This window comes from Fusarium musae, chromosome 1 (genome assembly GCF_019915245.1).
Source record: "Fusarium musae strain F31 chromosome 1, whole genome shotgun sequence".
NCBI lineage: Eukaryota > Fungi > Ascomycota > Sordariomycetes > Hypocreales > Nectriaceae > Fusarium > Fusarium musae.
The window spans coordinates 2,085,800-2,102,572 of NC_058387.1; the positions used below are offsets into that span (position 1 = coordinate 2,085,800).

The window sequence follows — 16,773 nt, forward strand, 5'->3', positions numbered from 1 at the left end:
ACAACTCGGTATTGCTTGACACATGACTGAACGAGAACGCCACAATCATACAAACTTTGGCGAGGGTTTGCCGTCTCATCTAACCCAAGCGTAACGATGTGTCCGTTGCATTCAGAGACACATTAATGGCTGGAAGTGGGAGAACGGGTTGCTACACCTCATTCACCAAGCATCAGATCATGGCGCGTTCTCTCATCTGTCGAGATTTCCTCACTCGTCGCTTCACCTCCCTGATGTGTGCCCGCCTTCTCTTCGACCTTTTTTCCTTCGATTCCCGCACTGGTTCGTTGCCCAGACTCTCAAGCGGCATGAGATCAGCCAGAAATTGTCGAATGTGTAGACCAGTCTTCTCATGGATGAATGAATCAATCTGCTCATTGCAAGCTGCCGACGATGCAATATGAAGACCCCTTAGCACATCGCGATCTAGGACTCCATCCTGGTCATAATCTTGATTGGCTGCTCGAAGACTTCGAATGGATGATGTTCGCTTTGGTACGTTTGGTCGTCCAATCTTTCGACCAGAAAAGCCTCGTGAACAGACAGTAACATGATTTGGTGATATGGAAGGACTTCCATATTTGGTTCTCCTGTCCGATGTTACATTTGCTTTCTCTTTATCAAGGAAATCCTTATTCGGTGTAGATGGTGAGACATCTCTCATAGACAATCTGCAGCTTTGTTCTGTAGTTGGTGATGACAGATCTGAGTGGGGGAGTTCTGGCAAAGGTTTGCTGGACTTTTTTGTGGTATGTAGTTGCTGTGGGACAACAATATCAGCATTTAAGCTATGGCGGCTTCTGTGGTGAGGTTGCACCAATGCGGACTGCTTGATATCTCTCGAGGTCTGCACTGGTCTGATGCATGGGCTCTCCTCTTCGTTTCGCTGGCTACAATTTCTGTATGGATAAATGCTGTTCTTTGTACAAGGGTGGTGTTTATTTGAAGATGGGCCAGCATTATCCTGGACTGCCGATTCCAAGGACACGCTCGAGTAGATCATAGGTGTCCCTCGCCCAGTGAAAAAAGCCCTGTTTGATTGCTTCGCCTTTGGTGCGCTTCGTACTGCTGGGGAAGTCGATTTGGTCTTCCGTTTGTCGAGGTTCTTCCGCTGATTCGGCCTTCTCTCCAAAGACGTGACAGTGGGCCATTTGGGGTATGTGTGCATTCGTGGTCTGGGAAGCTTGGCTGTAGGTCCTGTTACAGCCTTCTCGTTGAGGGATTCTGAATATAAAGGTTTTGGTTTCTGTGTAAGCTGTAGACAATTCTAATCACTACTACATTGACACAGATCTCCCAGTTGACAAGAAGTGCAGCAAGTCCGTGGCACTTTCTGCTCAGCTTTTACCTTCTTTCTTCGGTACTTATGGGACCTTAGCTGGTCCACCATTGCATATCTGAACTCATCCATGTCTTTTGAAACCGGGAAAGGGATTTCTGTGCTTGAACTGGGGCACCCTGCGTTGCCATCCATTTGGAGGATATGCTGTTGTTCGACACGAGACGGTGGTGCTTGGTTCATTATCGCTTTATGTTTACCAACAGGAGACCGGTGGGAGGAACGTTTCTTTTGATCTTTTGAAGTGATCGCAAGACCGGCAGACTTAAACTCAGAACGAAACGGTAGAAGAGCTGCTATCGTATGAAGGCTTGTGCAAGAACGCGGTGGGGTCGGAGTAGGTATCGGCAGCTTGCCTTTTGCACCTGCCTGCTCAGCATATCTCTGCAGCTCTTGAGTGAATCTATTCAGAGCTTCCCTTTGGCTTGGGGTTCTCGACTCGTTTTCGAGGCTATCCGAGGTCCGGGAACGTGGCCGTTGAGTGCCACTTCGTCCATGAACGCTTGTGTTGTTGATTAATAGCATCTGTAGTTGCTGGGCTATATTTCTCGAAATGGCCTCCACGAGTTCGTCGTTTACGTTCTGGCGACCTTGCGCAACATAACTATTGCTGAAGACATCCGCAGCATGACTGTGCAACGGTGCAGGACATGCGTCTGCCTCCATCTCGGATAGGTGGCCTGTGAGAGTCGAACGAGACACTTTTCTCGGGGGTGTTGAGATACCGAGCTCGGATATATGCAAGGGACTGACATCTCTACGAGCTTCCTTCGAAGGTAGCGAGTCGTCTTTGGAGAGATACTGGGATCTCGAAGATACATCACGTCTTGGCCGTCTGTCGCGAGTAGGCAACCTCCTGTGCTGCTTTCCTGGTCCAGAGGCGGCGGAACCAGGCTCAAAATCATCCATCCAGTCTGCTTCACCATTGTAGTTCGTTTCCGCGGCGCCGTCGTTCGCTCCTTGAACGTGAATAGGCTGTTTAGTTGGGCTTATTATATATGAAGTTGCATCGGGTGGTGATGAACTCGATCTATGGCCATGATGTTGCTGGTTTGTGCTCTGGTACCTTACACGTACAGATCGTCGTGGTCTAAAAATGGTACGACCACGAGCCCTTGAGCTATCGCTGACAGAATGAGGTTTCCGTGTGATAGGCAAGTTTGAGTCGCGAAAGCCGGGGTTAGATTCTGGCATGGCCATTCTGCAATACACGAGCTATAAGGGTTTGAAAGAACTGATTGTATGAGAGAAACAATGGCTTGGATATGTCGGTACGGTAGAGTGATAATACAATGAGTTTGTGCTGGTGATGGGTGAGAGAATTCTGGCCAAGGTAGGTAGGTAATGTTGGATTTGTGAGGATTTCGAGAACCTGCTCGGCCAAGTATTGGAAGGTAGGTAGGTAGGTAGGTAGGTACTATACAGGGGAATAATTTTACATCTCTTGCCGCATTGTTTCAGTCAAATACATCCAACTGAACGTTGAAGTGAGAGGCAGTAGCCGCCGGATGCCACCTATTTTATGTCTTTGATGCCTGGTGAGCCGTAGACCTCAAGTTGGCGTCGTCCTTTCCGTAAGAGGAATTCGATGGCGGCAAAGTCGCGCTTATCGATAGCCAAGTTCCTAGAGAACTCATGTCTATTAGAGAGATATTAGAGTATTGATAACTAGAAGCTCGTAAGTTTGGGAGTAGCCCACCTAGCAAAGCTCTCAAAATGTGAGCGAGTAGCCTGGGTCCTATGTTAGTCATAGAGATCACGAATGAATAATCGGTTCATACTTGTGGCTTCTTTCGACTCTCTCTTAGACAGTTTCTGTAGAGTGCGAGGACCTCTTTTTGGAGTCCTGAGAGGCGTGCCATTTTCATTGATTGGCTTCGGTCGAGGTTAATCACGATCAAGTAATTCCCACTGTTGATGTAATCACTAAAGTCGAGATATCTTTGGCTGGGGAAATATTGAAGTATCATTGTGGAGACTCGATCTATCTTCGGTACCTTACCTATACCTACCCACTAAGGTAGGTAACTCTGGGGTTCTGGTTGATTGTCTTGTAAGACCTCAAAGACAAATAGATCGATGTCCATCTCTAACACCTCAATTAATAGAAGGTGGTTCACTAGTGCCAACTATCGAAATAAGACCATCAATACTAACGACTTCCTTTATACTTCTAACACGGCCAAATCATGATGTGCCTGACTGAGGAACGGAATTACAGGCGGAATAGCCACCAACAACCGGCCGGGCAGGGGTCCCATTACCTACCTACACTGTACTCTGTACCCAACCCGCTAGGTAGCTTAGTATCTTCCACTGTTAACGGCGGCCGATCTGCCTTGTGCTGAGACTCATCCAACCATTTACAGCTACACCAAACCGCTAATATTAGTATCGCCTCACCCCTATCAGGCTACAGTTCTCCCACTTCAGACCACGCGCACCGTTCTAAGGCACGCTAGTATTATGAGCTGAAACTCAGCCTCGTTCCTAATGGTCTTCTAAACAGCGTGTGCCACTTCGCCCGCCTCTGCGGTAGAAATCCAGACATGGCCAGGCAAATGCGAGCGTGCCACGAGATGGGCCATCTGATTGGCCGCATGCCATTCTTCTATCAGGATGTTGCTCCATCCCCAAGACATTCCATGGCATGGCATGATAGCCTCTCTCTAAGACTGCCCCAAGGGCTGACTCTGGACCTAGAAAGTGCCTGGTTGAGCTAGTGATGTGACAAATCTGTCATGTCATGACCCTGAAGAGAACGATTAGGCACCGGACCCCCCTCGCCTACAGATGCTCCCATGCTTCATGGACAGAGTTCAACCAGCATATGGACGTTGATTTGCTTACACGGGGCCACCAGGATCAGGTAGGTTGACCTGCAGATCTAGGACACCTCTCTACGCATAAACTCGTGTATATAGCTTTCTGTCGCATGATCAGCACTATCGACCCGTTCGACCAGTCAAACATATCACTGCTTTGTTTCTCACCAGGGCCATACTCTATTGTTGACCTCCCCGGTTGACACCTTTTATCTTTTTATCCGGGCGAGAGTGCTTTCATGTTGACAACAATAGCGGGCATGGCAGGATTGAGTCGTGAACAGCCCCTCATGCCTGGTGCCTTCGGACCTGAAGATTACATCGATTTTTATCATGGTCCCTTCGAAGTTTTCAACGGCTCTGAAACTTCCGGGGAGAAGCAAGAGCAGCAAGGTTCTTGGGCGGTCAAGAAATTGCCCGATCTTGATATTGTTGACCTCGACTGGCACAAATACAGCCCACCAAAGGCATTGAGAAAGGCGCCAAATATCACGTCTCAAGTCCTTCTCGACGTACTTCAGTCTTCAGTTGAGAATGTCAACGCAAGAATCATTGAAGAGGATCGCCAAAAGAAAGAAAGTGAGGAGCAAAGAAAGCAACAGGAAAACGAGAAGGGTAAAAGCAAGGAGCCTTATCTGCCCATCATTATACCTACAGAACCTCCAGTCGAGGAAACGACTAATCACGCCGTACCTCCCCCCAATATTAAAAAAGAGATTCTGATGACAACTTTTGGTCCTAGCGTTGTCACCCAAGCCGATGCAAGAGCAAATAAGAGACGCCTTTTTGCCCTTCGCCGTTTCTTCCAGCGCAGTGATGAGCGAGGCGAGAGTAGCGCCGCGGGTGCCGCTCTCGGAGCTTTGCAAGAACGGGTCGCAGAAGCTGAGCATGTTAATGAAAGTCTCGGCCGGTTGGCTAAACTAAACTCCGTCGAGGAAGTGTGAGTTCTGGTACCGCATATAAGATTCCCCTACTAACAACCTAATCTCAGGGAATGTGTGTCCTGTCTGGACGACTTTCATCCCAAGGACGTCATCAAAGTGCCTTGTCATAACTATTGTCGCGACTGTTTTGTTCGTCTGGTTACTGCTGCATGCCAGAATGAACAACAGTGGCCACCCAAGTGCTGCCTAAACGAGATACCCGTCAAGACCGTCATGCGTTTCATCCCGTCCGACCTGAAAAAGACATTTGAGGACCGATCCAAAGAGTGGGAGCTCCCCGTCAGCGACCGTGTCTACTGCAGCAATTCGAACTGTAATCTCTGGATCAAGCCCAAGCGGATCTATCCTGGGAAGCGTCAAGGAATATGCGATCGCTCTCATGTAACATGCACGTTATGTCGTGGGCCCGCTCATGCTGGAGAGGATTGTCCTCAAGATGTCGATATGAGTCTCACGAACCAATTGGCCGAGGACGAGGGCTGGAAACGATGTTTCAACTGCAACGCCTTGGTAGAGCATAGGGAGGCTTGCCAGCACATGACCTGTAGGTGTGGTACCCAATTTTGTTACGTTTGCTCTCGACGATGGCGAACTTGCACTTGTACGATGGAGGACCTTCAGGCCCTGAAGGAGGGGGTTGTTTCTAGACGCGCAGAAAGGCACGCCCAGGAGCTAGAGGAGGCCGAGGAATTACGGTATATTATTCTGCAAATCGAGGAGTTTGAGCGTGAAGAGGCTCTCAAGGCCGAGCTCCTACGATTGGAGCAGGAAAGACTAGAGGAGGAACGCCGCCAGCGTGAGCTCGAGGAAAGAGTACGGCAGGAGAGTATCCGTCGAAGGGATATTGAAGTCAAGTATCAAGAGCTGAGGACCGTACTCGATGAGCTGCATGACCTGCAACAAGTATTACTCGATGCTGACCAAGAAGAGGAAGCTGAGAATATGATTATTGACATCAGAGCTGCAAAGCAAGAGTTGGAAATGAAACACGAGACAGAACTATCTGAGTTGAAAGCACTCGCACTGGCCAAGATGACTGAAAAGGAAAATTCACTGAACAATGACTTCCGAGTTCGTGCAGCGAAGGAGAATGAGCTTGAAGAGGCTTACCATGAGCAGCTCAAAGCGTATTGGGAAGGCAAGAATAACGGAGACCAAGAAGTTGAGAATTCAATGCTCGCTCTCAGAAAGCGTATGGATCAGAAACACCACGCGTGGCAGAAGTGGAAGGCCGACCAGCTCAAGGTCTTGGAGGCCAAGCTCGAAGATAACAGAACATATCGAGAGGAGCTCATGTATAGCGCCAAACACCGGCTAGACGACTCTTGCAAGGAGAAAGAGGCGGAGATGATGAGGCGTATAGCAGCTGAGAAGAAGTGGCTTGAGGCTGTGATACTGGAGAGGGAGAAGCTGCTGAATGAACGGGAGGCTCAGGAGGTTGAAGGTGATGCAGACAGCATATTTGCGGTGGAGTCAGAAGATTCTGGGGACGGCCACTATGTTATTGCCGCGACGTTTTAGATCGTATAGACAGTATACAAATAGTAATCACAACACTCATCATAGCTTGTTGTTATTCTGTAATTGTGATATTTTTGTCTTGAGGTGTTCTTCATCTTAGCAGTAAAAGGCTAGTCACGTGCCGCGCCTTGCACAAAAAACCTCTATTCTCAAGTAATTCAACTCCCATATACAACTCACTACAGACCGAGAAGCACATCGCGACTAATAAGAGTTTACTCCTGGCTTCTAGTTTTCTTTCTCAAAATGTCGATCGGTGAAAAGTGTGAGTCTGACCAGTAAGTTCATATCATCGCTCCGATACGTCCGGGGTATGCCTAACATTATGAAATAGTCCACTCAAGATCTTTGATGTGGCTAGGAAACAGGATCGTTTCTTATATGCTCTTGCGCCTATGGTTCGATATGGAAAGGTATATTTCGGTGAATGAAATACTTGAAAAAGAGAAACTGCTCATGTCTGCTAGTTGGCATTTCGACAAACAGTCCACAAATACGGAGTTGACCTGTGTTGGTCTCCTATGATCCTTGCCAAGGAGTTTACTCGAAGTAGTTTTGCCCGAGACAGCGGTAGGTCATAGTATACCTGTATAAAAAGCTCTAAGCTGATGTACTGGAATAGATTTGACCATCTCTACTACACCCAAGCAACCACCAACTATCGTCCAGTTTGGCGCAAATGTTCCCCTGGAACTTGCTCGTGCATCAGCTCTCGTCGCCCCTTACACCCAAGGTGTCGATCTCAACTGCGGATGTCCACAGTCCTGGGCTTGTGCCGAGACGTTGGGTGCTGCATTGATGAACCACCGTGAGTTGGTAAGGGATATGGTGGTTGAGACTCGGCAGCGTTTAGCTAGTGATGGATGGAGTGTTGGCCTTGAAAAGGACATCGACAGTCCCAAAGGCCGAAGTGTGAGTGTGAAAATCAGGATTCACAACGATCTCAGGTACAGCCTCTCTTTCAGACAAGATAGATTTATTTACTGACACATTCAGGCAAACCATGGACTTCATAGACACCGTGATAGGTCACCCACAAAACCGCCAGATCGACTGGATCACCATTCACCCACGGACAAGATCAACCCCATCAACCACACCTATCAGGACCGAAGCCCTCGAGATCTTGACAGCCAAGTACTCGAAAACACTCCCAATACTTCTTTCAGGAGATGTTTTCGACCTCAGCACTCTCCCCTTCCAGCCCACCATCACCACCAATAACGACTCTCCCCTCCCCTCGCTGGACAAACTTGTTCTCAACGATACCAACTCCGCTGTGAACATGCCATGCCCTAGTAACACTCACCTCTCTGGATTCATGTCCGCCCGTGGTCTCCTTGCTAACCCAGCCATCTTCGCTGGCTACTCGGCTTGCCCATGGGAAGCCGTTGAAACCTTCATGTGCAAGGTTGCAAAGGCCCCTGTACCATTCAAGCTGGTACAACACCACGTTATGGAAATGACAGCGCCAGGCATGGGGTCTGACAAGGCATCGCTTCTAGATAAGAAAGAGCGCGCAGAACTCATGAAGTTGGCCAACACTTGTGAGATCATGGACTTCCTCGATGAGAAGATTGAGCGGAAGACGGGGAGAGCTGGTGGCATGAGACGAGACCTATGAACCACTTCTCCGTATCACATCACTAAAGGTCCTTAGGCTACGGGAAAGAGAGCACGGTATCTCATTCAATGCATTCATGGCTACAAAAAAATCAACTCTCTGCAGCCCATTCTACAGAGTTTTCCTTGATCCGCCTCTTGCACCAACGCTCAAAGACCACTCAAAACGCTCTGGATGCCCACTGTCCCCGAGTCATCACGCCTCTGCACAAACGCCCTAAAATCTGCTCTGGACAGTTTCCCCCTTATGCCCGATGCCGCCAGTGTTCGTGTCTTTTCGCGGAGTGCTTCGGGGCCGACGATAAAGAGAGAACCAATCTCAGTGAGCATTTCGACAGCGGAGCCAACCTCCTTGGTCAATGGCCACTCGCGCATTGTGGAAACGTACTTTGCGATATCTTGCGTGACCATCAGACCTCCTGTGGCATTGACCTGGAACTTCTTGAAGTGCTCAAAGAGCAGCTTCAGAATCACCAGAGCAAGTTCGGTAAAGAACTTTTCTGAGTTTTGGCCGTCGATAGCTTGACGAGCGAGACGCTGGACGCGGGCTAGGAAAGTACAGATGCTCAGACACGTCTGTGTCTGCAATGAGTCGAGCTCGACCTCTTTTGGTCGGAAGTCCTGCTTCCGCTGACCAGCTAAGGACTTGGTCACCCAGTTGGATACAACGTCGATAGTGCCCTTGATGACATTGTTTGTTTTCTTCTCAATGTTACCAATGGCCGCCCTCTTCTGCGCCTCCATGCTACGCCTGACTGTTGTGTTTGATTCCGCAAGCCGGATGAGCACGACTGTGATGAAGCGATCCATGAGGCTTGTGATTGTGACAGCCGGCTGTATCGTTGGCAAGTAAGATAAATCAGGCTCTGTCTTTGTGTTCTCCTGCACAGAGACTTGGTCAAGGGCAGCGTCGAGAGTTGTCTCGATGTATACCTGGCCCAGGCTCGTCAAGAGCAGGTTCAGGAGAGTATTGACATCCTTGGGAGTATCGGTCTGTGTTCCGAGTTCAAGAGTGCGCTGGACGCTCTCGGCTAACCACTTGAGCATGCGCTTGGCATTAGCAACGCTCAAAGCGCCGTCCTCCTCTGAGACCTCGATCTCGTTCTTGTTATCCTTGTCCTTATCTTGAACGCCAGCAACACGCAGCATCATTTTCTTCTGTGTGCTTGTGAGTTCTGACGAGTCGAGACGCTCGATATAAGCATCCTTTGCGGAGGCAATCAGTTGTGTGCCTTGCTGGGCCAGTGAAGCCATGAAACCAGTCGGCGCCTTTTTCCGCCTGGAATGGTATATACTGTACTTGAAGAGCAGGGAGCTGTACATTTCTTCCAGACTCTTCCGCTCCCGCTCGATGTACGAGTTGCCTATCATATATGGCACAAAAAGCTCTTCCATCTGCTGGTCGAGTGTGTGTGCTATTTGGGCGGAGCAAGGCTCGGGGTGTTCTGTCAAGCCATGGGACTTGAGATCTTCGACCAATGACCCTAGATAAGTTCTTGAGGAGTGCAAGGCTCTCAAGAAAGCCAAAGAAGAGATTTTGAGAGTTTCATCCAATACCATTTCGAGCCTCTGTTGGATTGACTGCTGAAATATTCGTTGAATGAACTTGATAAGCACTGTTTCGTAGTACGGAAAGATGAGTTTGATCTGGTTGGACTCGTCTTGCATAACGATCTTGATCTCGTCCAAGAGGTTCTGCAGGCTCGGTTCTACCGTTGGCGGCTCCGAGTCAGGATCTGCCAGCTGTTCCCATGTGTCGCTATCCACCTGAACCTCGTCGGCCAGGAGTTGATCGCGGTCCAGGAAGAAGGCATGCTGATTGACAAAGGTCGCAATGACACTGGCACCTCCGTTGAAGTCGTAAAGAACCTTTGCACATTCCATCATATCGCTATAGTTGCCCTTTTTGTTGCTGTTTTCGAACTGCTGAAGCAGATCCTGCTCGAGCGTCTCGCAGAACTTCTCCAAGACTTCCCTGGTGTTGTGTAATCTTATATTTCCAACCACACCATTCGTTTGTCCTCCGTTTCGCTGGCCGTTCGTCTGCCCCCATGATGTTGGATCAAGTCGCTGGCTGATGCGCATGAGTTGTCGAACAATCATTGCGCACCGTACTTTGTGCTCAGAACCAGCCTGTCTTTGAACGTCTTGTAGGAGTGATAGCTTTCCCGTCTCGCTGACCTCCGTCCAGCACTGAATCAGAAATATGGCATCGTTCGCACGCCGTCGTTTCTTGTCCAGGTCCTCGAGCTTCTCGCCGATTTGGAGCGCTATGTTGCCGCCAGCGTGTGTTTTGATGCCGACTCCGGTTTTAAAAGAATGTTCTTGGTTGAGGGATAGATCTAACTGTTCGAACGCCCTCATGGACTCGTCGAGCTTCTGGCCTAGGGTCTCGAGTGTTGAATCATGGGCTACCTCTGCGCGGCGCACATGCGACATAAGCTCCGACTCCTTCTCCTGGAGTTCAGCTCCAAGCGAGCCTAGTTGATCAAGGGCATCTAACAGCTCGAGTCAGCACGATTGGCTCTGAATGTACGAGCCTGAAAGCGTATGTCGGTCATACTTTCAAATGTTCGAATCAGGGGTTTTGGGTCGAAAGGTGTTTGCGCACTCCCTGACCGGCGATTCGAGGGCACGGCGCTCTCAGCTAGGCTATCGACAAAGTCACGCACAATAAAGTCCTTGTTGGAGAAGTCGTCCAGAGTGAAGCTTGGCCCTCTCGGGAAGAGAGTCTTGGGGCCGGAAGCGGTGCGCTCCATGTTGTTGTTTCTGATGAGCGTAGAGGCGCTACATGTGGAGCGGGATCACCGACAGTCGATACGTGGAAGAGGAGGAACGTGGCAGTAGTGTGAGGAATGTCTGTAGCGCAGTCTGTACTGTTTTCTCTCGCCGTCGATCTCGTTTCGTTGTCGGTCGTCAAGGGGTCATGGCATTGTGTTGCAGGGCGATCGATACCTAGGTTAGGATACCTCGCCCAGAGCTTAGGTATGTATTCCCGCCCGCTGTCGCAGCTCCAGAGGCTCAGCTTACAGCGCCCAGCCCCGCTATCAGCTGCCGATTTCCAGTGACGGAGGAGCTGAGCCACAGGCACGTACGTTCCCTGCAAGGCCAAGAGCTACGGTGGAGAAAAGCGACGTAACCCGTATCGCACCGCCACGACTTTTCTTGCCATCCATGGCCTTGTCTTGATTTAAATACACGTCTGTCCACATTCACCCGTCCAAGCTTATAAGCCTGCCCATCCTCGGTTGTTTACGCGATTGCATCCGTATTCGACTACTTACAAAGTCGGGATTCGCCAACATTTCAACCTCTCAGGCACACTTTCGCAGCTCCAATCGCATACTAGACAGCCTCGAGGCTGCACATCAATAACCATGCCCATCATGACGACTCGCGATCGTCAGGCCTATAGAGCCGACGAATCCAAGGACCATACGTTGTTGTCAGAGAAGGAGAGGCAAAGGATGCTCAATGTATGGTCGCAAAGTGCGCATGATTGTAGTGCGCCATGCTAACTCATCGCAGTCTTATCTCCCTAAACCCAACGATCCTCCGCCTACTCTAGGCTCAAACTCTCGACCACAGCGACGATCGCGGTTAGGACTTCGTCGCTTCGTCCTGAACCAAATACACGTCCTGATTTTTGCCATTATGCATGGGATCTTCTCTCTTTACATAAAGATACGCCAGACCTGGAACGTGGTGGGCTACCAGATCTCATCCGTCGTCAAATATCATCATGGTACACCGCAATACATCAAGAAGGACCTGGTTGGTCTGACGAAAAAGCCAAAGCATCTCAGTGTTATTCTGAAGCTCGAGGAGAATCACCGCACAAAGGCTGATGTCGAGAGGCTCCTTGACGAGGTAGCCGAGATTGCGACATGGTGCGCCTGCGCCGAGATTCCGATGCTTTCTGTGTATGAGAAGACAGGTTCGTAGTGGCATATGTGATACTCTTGTACATACTCTAACATGTAGCAGGGATCCTCAAGAAGCACATGCCCCGAGTCTACGATGCTGTTAACCAAAAATTCGCATTCTACTTTGGCCCTGAGCACCCTGGTCTTAGTGTTACATCACCCCATAAGGAGGACCTCCCAGTGCCCTTTAGTGAGAAGCCCAGGGAGCATCTGCGTCTGCACCTCATCTCCGAGCAAGACGGCCGTGACTCCATGGTCGATCTCACCCGTACCTTGGCTGAAATGTCGCAGAGGGGCAAGCTTTCTCCTCACGATATCTCCACGGAACTGATTGATGCTGAGCTTTCTGAGGGCATCATGGATGAGCCTGATCTTTTGCTTACGTTTGGTCCCTACCTCGAACTGTCAGGTTATCCTCCCTGGCAGATCAGATTGACTGAGATTTTCTGTCTGCAAGATAATGAGAGAGTTGGATATCAGGTCTTCCTCAAGGCTCTGCAACATTACGGCAGAGCCCAGATGCGCCATGGTAAATAAGGAGCCTGTTGTATACATTTCCCTTTGTTGTTCGTACTTCATATACATTTAGAAATAATCATATCCGGAGTCATGGTTTCCAGAGCAGCATTTCTCGGGCCTCCCTATTCCATCTGTACACTGGCCCTGTGCCTACATTGTAGTTGTAGTAATTGTCTGTTCCGCCTTTGACCATCGCTCTTCGAAAAGTTATGTTGATCCTTCCGCCATCTTCTTGGTTCTTCCCCGTTCGCTTTGGTATAGAGTGCAGCCAGTTAGACTGCGTTCTCCCTCTCATTAGGACCATGTCACCACTTCCCAACGGTAGTTTGAGCGGTTTCGCATTCACAGAAGGAGGGCTAGGAGCATTCGGAGGTGGCGGTTTGTGCTTCATAAGAAAATCACGACGTGCCCCTAATGAGAAAGAAGCGATGGCTGGCTCACGACCCAGGAACTGCTCATCATCGCTGTGATAGCTGATGCTGTCGGAGCCAGAGGCGTAATAGTTGACGAGGCAGAAGTTGTATTTACAGCCTGTAGCTAGCTCTGTTCTGTGACGAAGTTCATCAAGGCATTTTGGTATAGGCCTGGGAGGATATCTGGCGTATTGTTTATCCAAGGCTCTCGAGCCTGTGTTGGTGTCTACTGGGAGACCTTTGTCATTGAAGTTGGAAGTCTCATCAAGACCAAATACAGTTGTCCATCTGATAGTCGGCATTAGCATGGTTTCTTCCGAGAGAAATTCAAGTTACCTTGGAGTTCGTATCTGGGTTTCTATGCCGCCTCGCTTGATCTTATACTCGACTCTGTAGAACGGGAGTTCTGAACGAAGAAACTCAAAGAGTCCCCGAGATACCGAACCTGAGATGAAGGGCTGAAAGTACAGGAGATCAAGGTCAGGTTGGTCATTGATCTCTCGTCCGGGTTGATCTGGTAGAGTAGACAGCTCCTTGCTTAAAGATGCTGGTAGGTTCTTGATGGGATGAGGGTAGAACTGATGCTCAGAATATGTGATCTATGATCGTTAGGATTCATGCTGATGAGTTGTTGTGTGCATTCTCTATGGAATTATCTCTCACTTCTTCTGAAATCACGTCGCTAGAAGTGATTTCTCCAGTTTCTGTTTTGGGTTTCTTTATAGTCGGACTGAAGAAGGCATCAAGAGTGCGCTTCCTAGACATGATGGCGGATATTGCAATAGGGTTATTTTTCAGATTATCTCAGCCTCAGAACTGAAAGTTGGTAAATTATCCGAGTCCAAGTTTCTTTGCCTAAACAACGATTGGCAAACTGTGAATATGTATCTTGAAGTCGTGACATCACTCAAAACTCCCAGCCTTGCGTATAAGTGAAAGTGTGGCGCATACTGGATGTGGCTGTGCATAACCATTTAAATTCGAGCCCTAAAGAGCTCAATCAGCCTCATTTCTTAAGGTCCAACTGAACTGAGGGACCAGGGAAATAATAGTCAAGACCCTTGTTTGACTCAAGTCAGTCAGTCAGTCAGTCAGTGCTTTTTCGCCAAAAAAAAAAATTATTCAACAATACCTGAGGTCATTATGGATGTTAGTTCTCAACCCCTGTCACTAGATGCAAGATAGAAGAAAACTAATGAGTATCAAAATTCTTAGAAAAATTCACAGTTGCGAGAAATGAACCTCTTCCGAGCACCAGCCGCTCGTGCGGCAAAGACACTCGATAGGTCTCTCTTTGCAAAAACTCTTAACGCTGCGGCGGCTTCTATCAAGGAGAATAAGCTGCTGTCCAAGTATAGAAAGGAGCTTGAGAAGACCAATGAGGTTTTGTTTATGGAGAGATATAATCCCGTCTTGCCTGATCCAGACCCGTCACTTGCTTCTCAAGGCAAAAAATGTATCGTGTTGGCTCCTCAGATTAAGCCTGCGTGTAAGTTGTGAAACGTTCGATGGACTGGTTGTTAAGTATGCTAATCGTGAAGAATAGCTCCAGAAACATGGAGTCCCATCCTCAAAGAAGCCTCGAAAGTCGGTGATATTAAGGTGGTACCGTATGATATTGAAATTGGATATGACTCTTGGTCTTATCGTACGTATGCACACAAGCCTCATTGACAAGCGAACACTGACAAGTACGAGTTGATGTTATGAAATCCATTCTTCCAGATGAACTTCACGAGGAAATCCCAAGTGGCTTCAACACCGTGGGACACGTCGGTATGCTCCTCACTCATCAAACAACCATCATCCTTATTAACATATAAACGCAGCCCACCTCAACATCCGTGATCAGTACCTACCTTACAAGAACATTATCGCCCAAGTGCTTCTAGACAAGAACCCTCACATCAAAACCGTGATCAACAAGATCGATAATGTCGGTTCAGAGAACGAGTTCAGGACCTTTGCCTACGAAGTCCTTGGTGGTCCCGATGATATGAACGTGGAGGTGAGCGAGGCCGGCTGCGTATTCAAGTTCGACTACTCCAAGGTATACTGGAACAGCAAGCTCGACACGGAGCACAAACGGATTGCAGGACTTTTCAAGCCTGGAGAGGTTGTTGCAGATGTCATGGCTGGTATTGGACCCTTTGCGGTACCGGCTGGCAAGAAGGGCGTCTTTGTCTGGGCCAACGACAAGAACCCAGAGAGCTACCGCTACCTTGAGGAAGCGATCCGCAGGAACAAGGTGAGCTCATAGTCACTGTCGTCTCTCACAATGGTTCAACGTTAACATTTAGATGCAGGTCTCGGAGTTTGTCAAGCCCTTCAACTACGATGGCCACGACTTCATCCGCACATCCGCAAACCTTGTCCTGGAGGCATCAAAGCGCGGCGACTGTGCCGTGATCAAACCTCCGAGGCAACCAAGAAACTCTACGGCTCCGCCCCCGGAGCCTGTCCGAGTGCCCGTGCCACCAACGATCTCACATTTTGTCATGAACCTCCCGGCATCCGCAATTGAGTTCACACACAATTACCGCGGTCTGTACCACGGCCACGAGGAGCTATTTGAGCCTCACACCGAGACCAAGCTGCCCATGGTGCACGTTCACTGCTTCTCAGTCAAGGCTGATGACGAGACACCCCTCATGGACATCTGCGAGCGGATACGTAAAGAGATTGGCGTCTTACTCAGACCGGGTGATCCCGAGAACCAAGGCGAGGTGCTCATCTACGATGTGCGCGATGTCGCTCCAGCAAAGAGAATGTTTTGCGCTTCATTCCGTCTACCGCGTGAGGTTGCCTTTGCCGAGAGGGCTTAGACGGGGGTCGGTCGATGTCGATATTGATGGCGCCGGTAGATCTCGGACCCCGGGGTGGGACTTTGTCGGCCGGGCGAACGGCCGGAGGGGTCTTCCCTTGTGCGGTGCGGTGCGTTGTGTGTTGGTCACTATTCTATTCTATTCTACTTTACTTTACTGTACTGTACTGTACTGTAACGTATCCGCGCCGCGATAGGATATCGATTGACCTACCAAATGCAGTACGAGGCCGGAAACTCAAAAAGAACAGACCAAAGCGCCTAGATTTGAGACGAATGCAACTCTACTCTCCTCTACTGACTGTACAGTCAAGAACAGGGTCGCATTCGTCGGGATATGGCCGTCGATAATGAGGCGCTTACAGTACTTATCGCTGATATCTTGTCGTCTCCAAGGCCAAGACCCCCCCAGCCAAGCCAAGCCAATTGGTGGCTGGGTGAGTTTTACCGTGATCCATTCAGGCACGATGACGCTCTCATGATAGACTAGATGATAAGTCAGTGTGCAGTAGAGAGAGAAAGAGAGAGAGAGCCGCGATAACGAGTCCTGCGGGGATCCTTTGAACCGTTACAAAGCAGAACATGACAGAACCAGAACAGATTTGCTTGCAGCCGGTCAACGCAGTTTGGGAATTATCCTGGCAGATCGACGGTCCATCCAAATTATGAAAAGTCCTCCTCCTCCATTTGGTTGTTTCGTGAGCAAAACAAGCTCACAAGGCGCCATGCGTGGCTGACAAGGTCAAGACGTGGCACCCCCTCACACTTGAACTCGTACATATGTAGGAGCATGAACGTTCCCCTGGCATCCCTGCTCCCACTCCCACTCCCACTCCCAC

General features: G+C 49.3%; 6 protein-coding genes across 6 annotated transcripts; 4 read left to right on the top strand and 2 right to left on the bottom strand.

Moving 5' to 3' along the window:
* Positions 1–4,454: 4,454 nt before the first annotated feature.
* J7337_000632 (uncharacterized protein) lies at positions 4,455–6,629 on the top strand (the record flags this gene model as incomplete). Its single annotated transcript, XM_044818380.1, has 2 exons — positions 4,455–5,104; positions 5,156–6,629. 2 exons carry the CDS (start codon positions 4,455–4,457, stop codon positions 6,627–6,629), a joined length of 2,124 nt encoding a protein of 707 aa, XP_044686082.1.
* Positions 6,630–6,875: 246 nt separating this feature from the next.
* Positions 6,876–8,253, top strand: J7337_000633 (uncharacterized protein; the record flags this gene model as incomplete). Its single annotated transcript, XM_044818381.1, has 5 exons — positions 6,876–6,907; positions 6,964–7,042; positions 7,097–7,199; positions 7,252–7,576; positions 7,626–8,253. 5 exons carry the CDS (start codon positions 6,876–6,878, stop codon positions 8,251–8,253), a joined length of 1,167 nt encoding a protein of 388 aa, XP_044686083.1.
* A 149-nt stretch (positions 8,254–8,402) lies between these two features.
* Positions 8,403–11,011, bottom strand: J7337_000634 (uncharacterized protein; the record flags this gene model as incomplete). Its single annotated transcript, XM_044818382.1, has 2 exons — positions 8,403–10,750; positions 10,789–11,011. 2 exons carry the CDS (start codon positions 11,009–11,011, stop codon positions 8,403–8,405), a joined length of 2,571 nt encoding a protein of 856 aa, XP_044686084.1.
* A 627-nt stretch (positions 11,012–11,638) lies between these two features.
* On the top strand, positions 11,639–12,715 carry J7337_000635 (uncharacterized protein; the record flags this gene model as incomplete). Its single annotated transcript, XM_044818383.1, has 3 exons — positions 11,639–11,728; positions 11,781–12,189; positions 12,240–12,715. The coding sequence occupies 3 exons, from the start codon at positions 11,639–11,641 to the stop codon at positions 12,713–12,715; spliced, it is 975 nt and encodes a 324-aa protein (XP_044686085.1).
* A 70-nt stretch (positions 12,716–12,785) lies between these two features.
* J7337_000636 (uncharacterized protein) lies at positions 12,786–13,875 on the bottom strand (the record flags this gene model as incomplete). Its single annotated transcript, XM_044818384.1, has 3 exons — positions 12,786–13,398; positions 13,447–13,709; positions 13,774–13,875. 3 exons carry the CDS (start codon positions 13,873–13,875, stop codon positions 12,786–12,788), a joined length of 978 nt encoding a protein of 325 aa, XP_044686086.1.
* Positions 13,876–14,346: 471 nt separating this feature from the next.
* Positions 14,347–15,935, top strand: TRM5 (tRNA(m(1)G37)methyltransferase; the record flags this gene model as incomplete). The annotated part of the gene is made up of 5 exons (XM_044818385.1): positions 14,347–14,599; positions 14,657–14,758; positions 14,809–14,886; positions 14,940–15,358; positions 15,417–15,935. 5 exons carry the CDS (start codon positions 14,347–14,349, stop codon positions 15,933–15,935), a joined length of 1,371 nt encoding a protein of 456 aa, XP_044686087.1.
* Between the last annotated feature and the right edge of the window lie 838 nt (positions 15,936–16,773).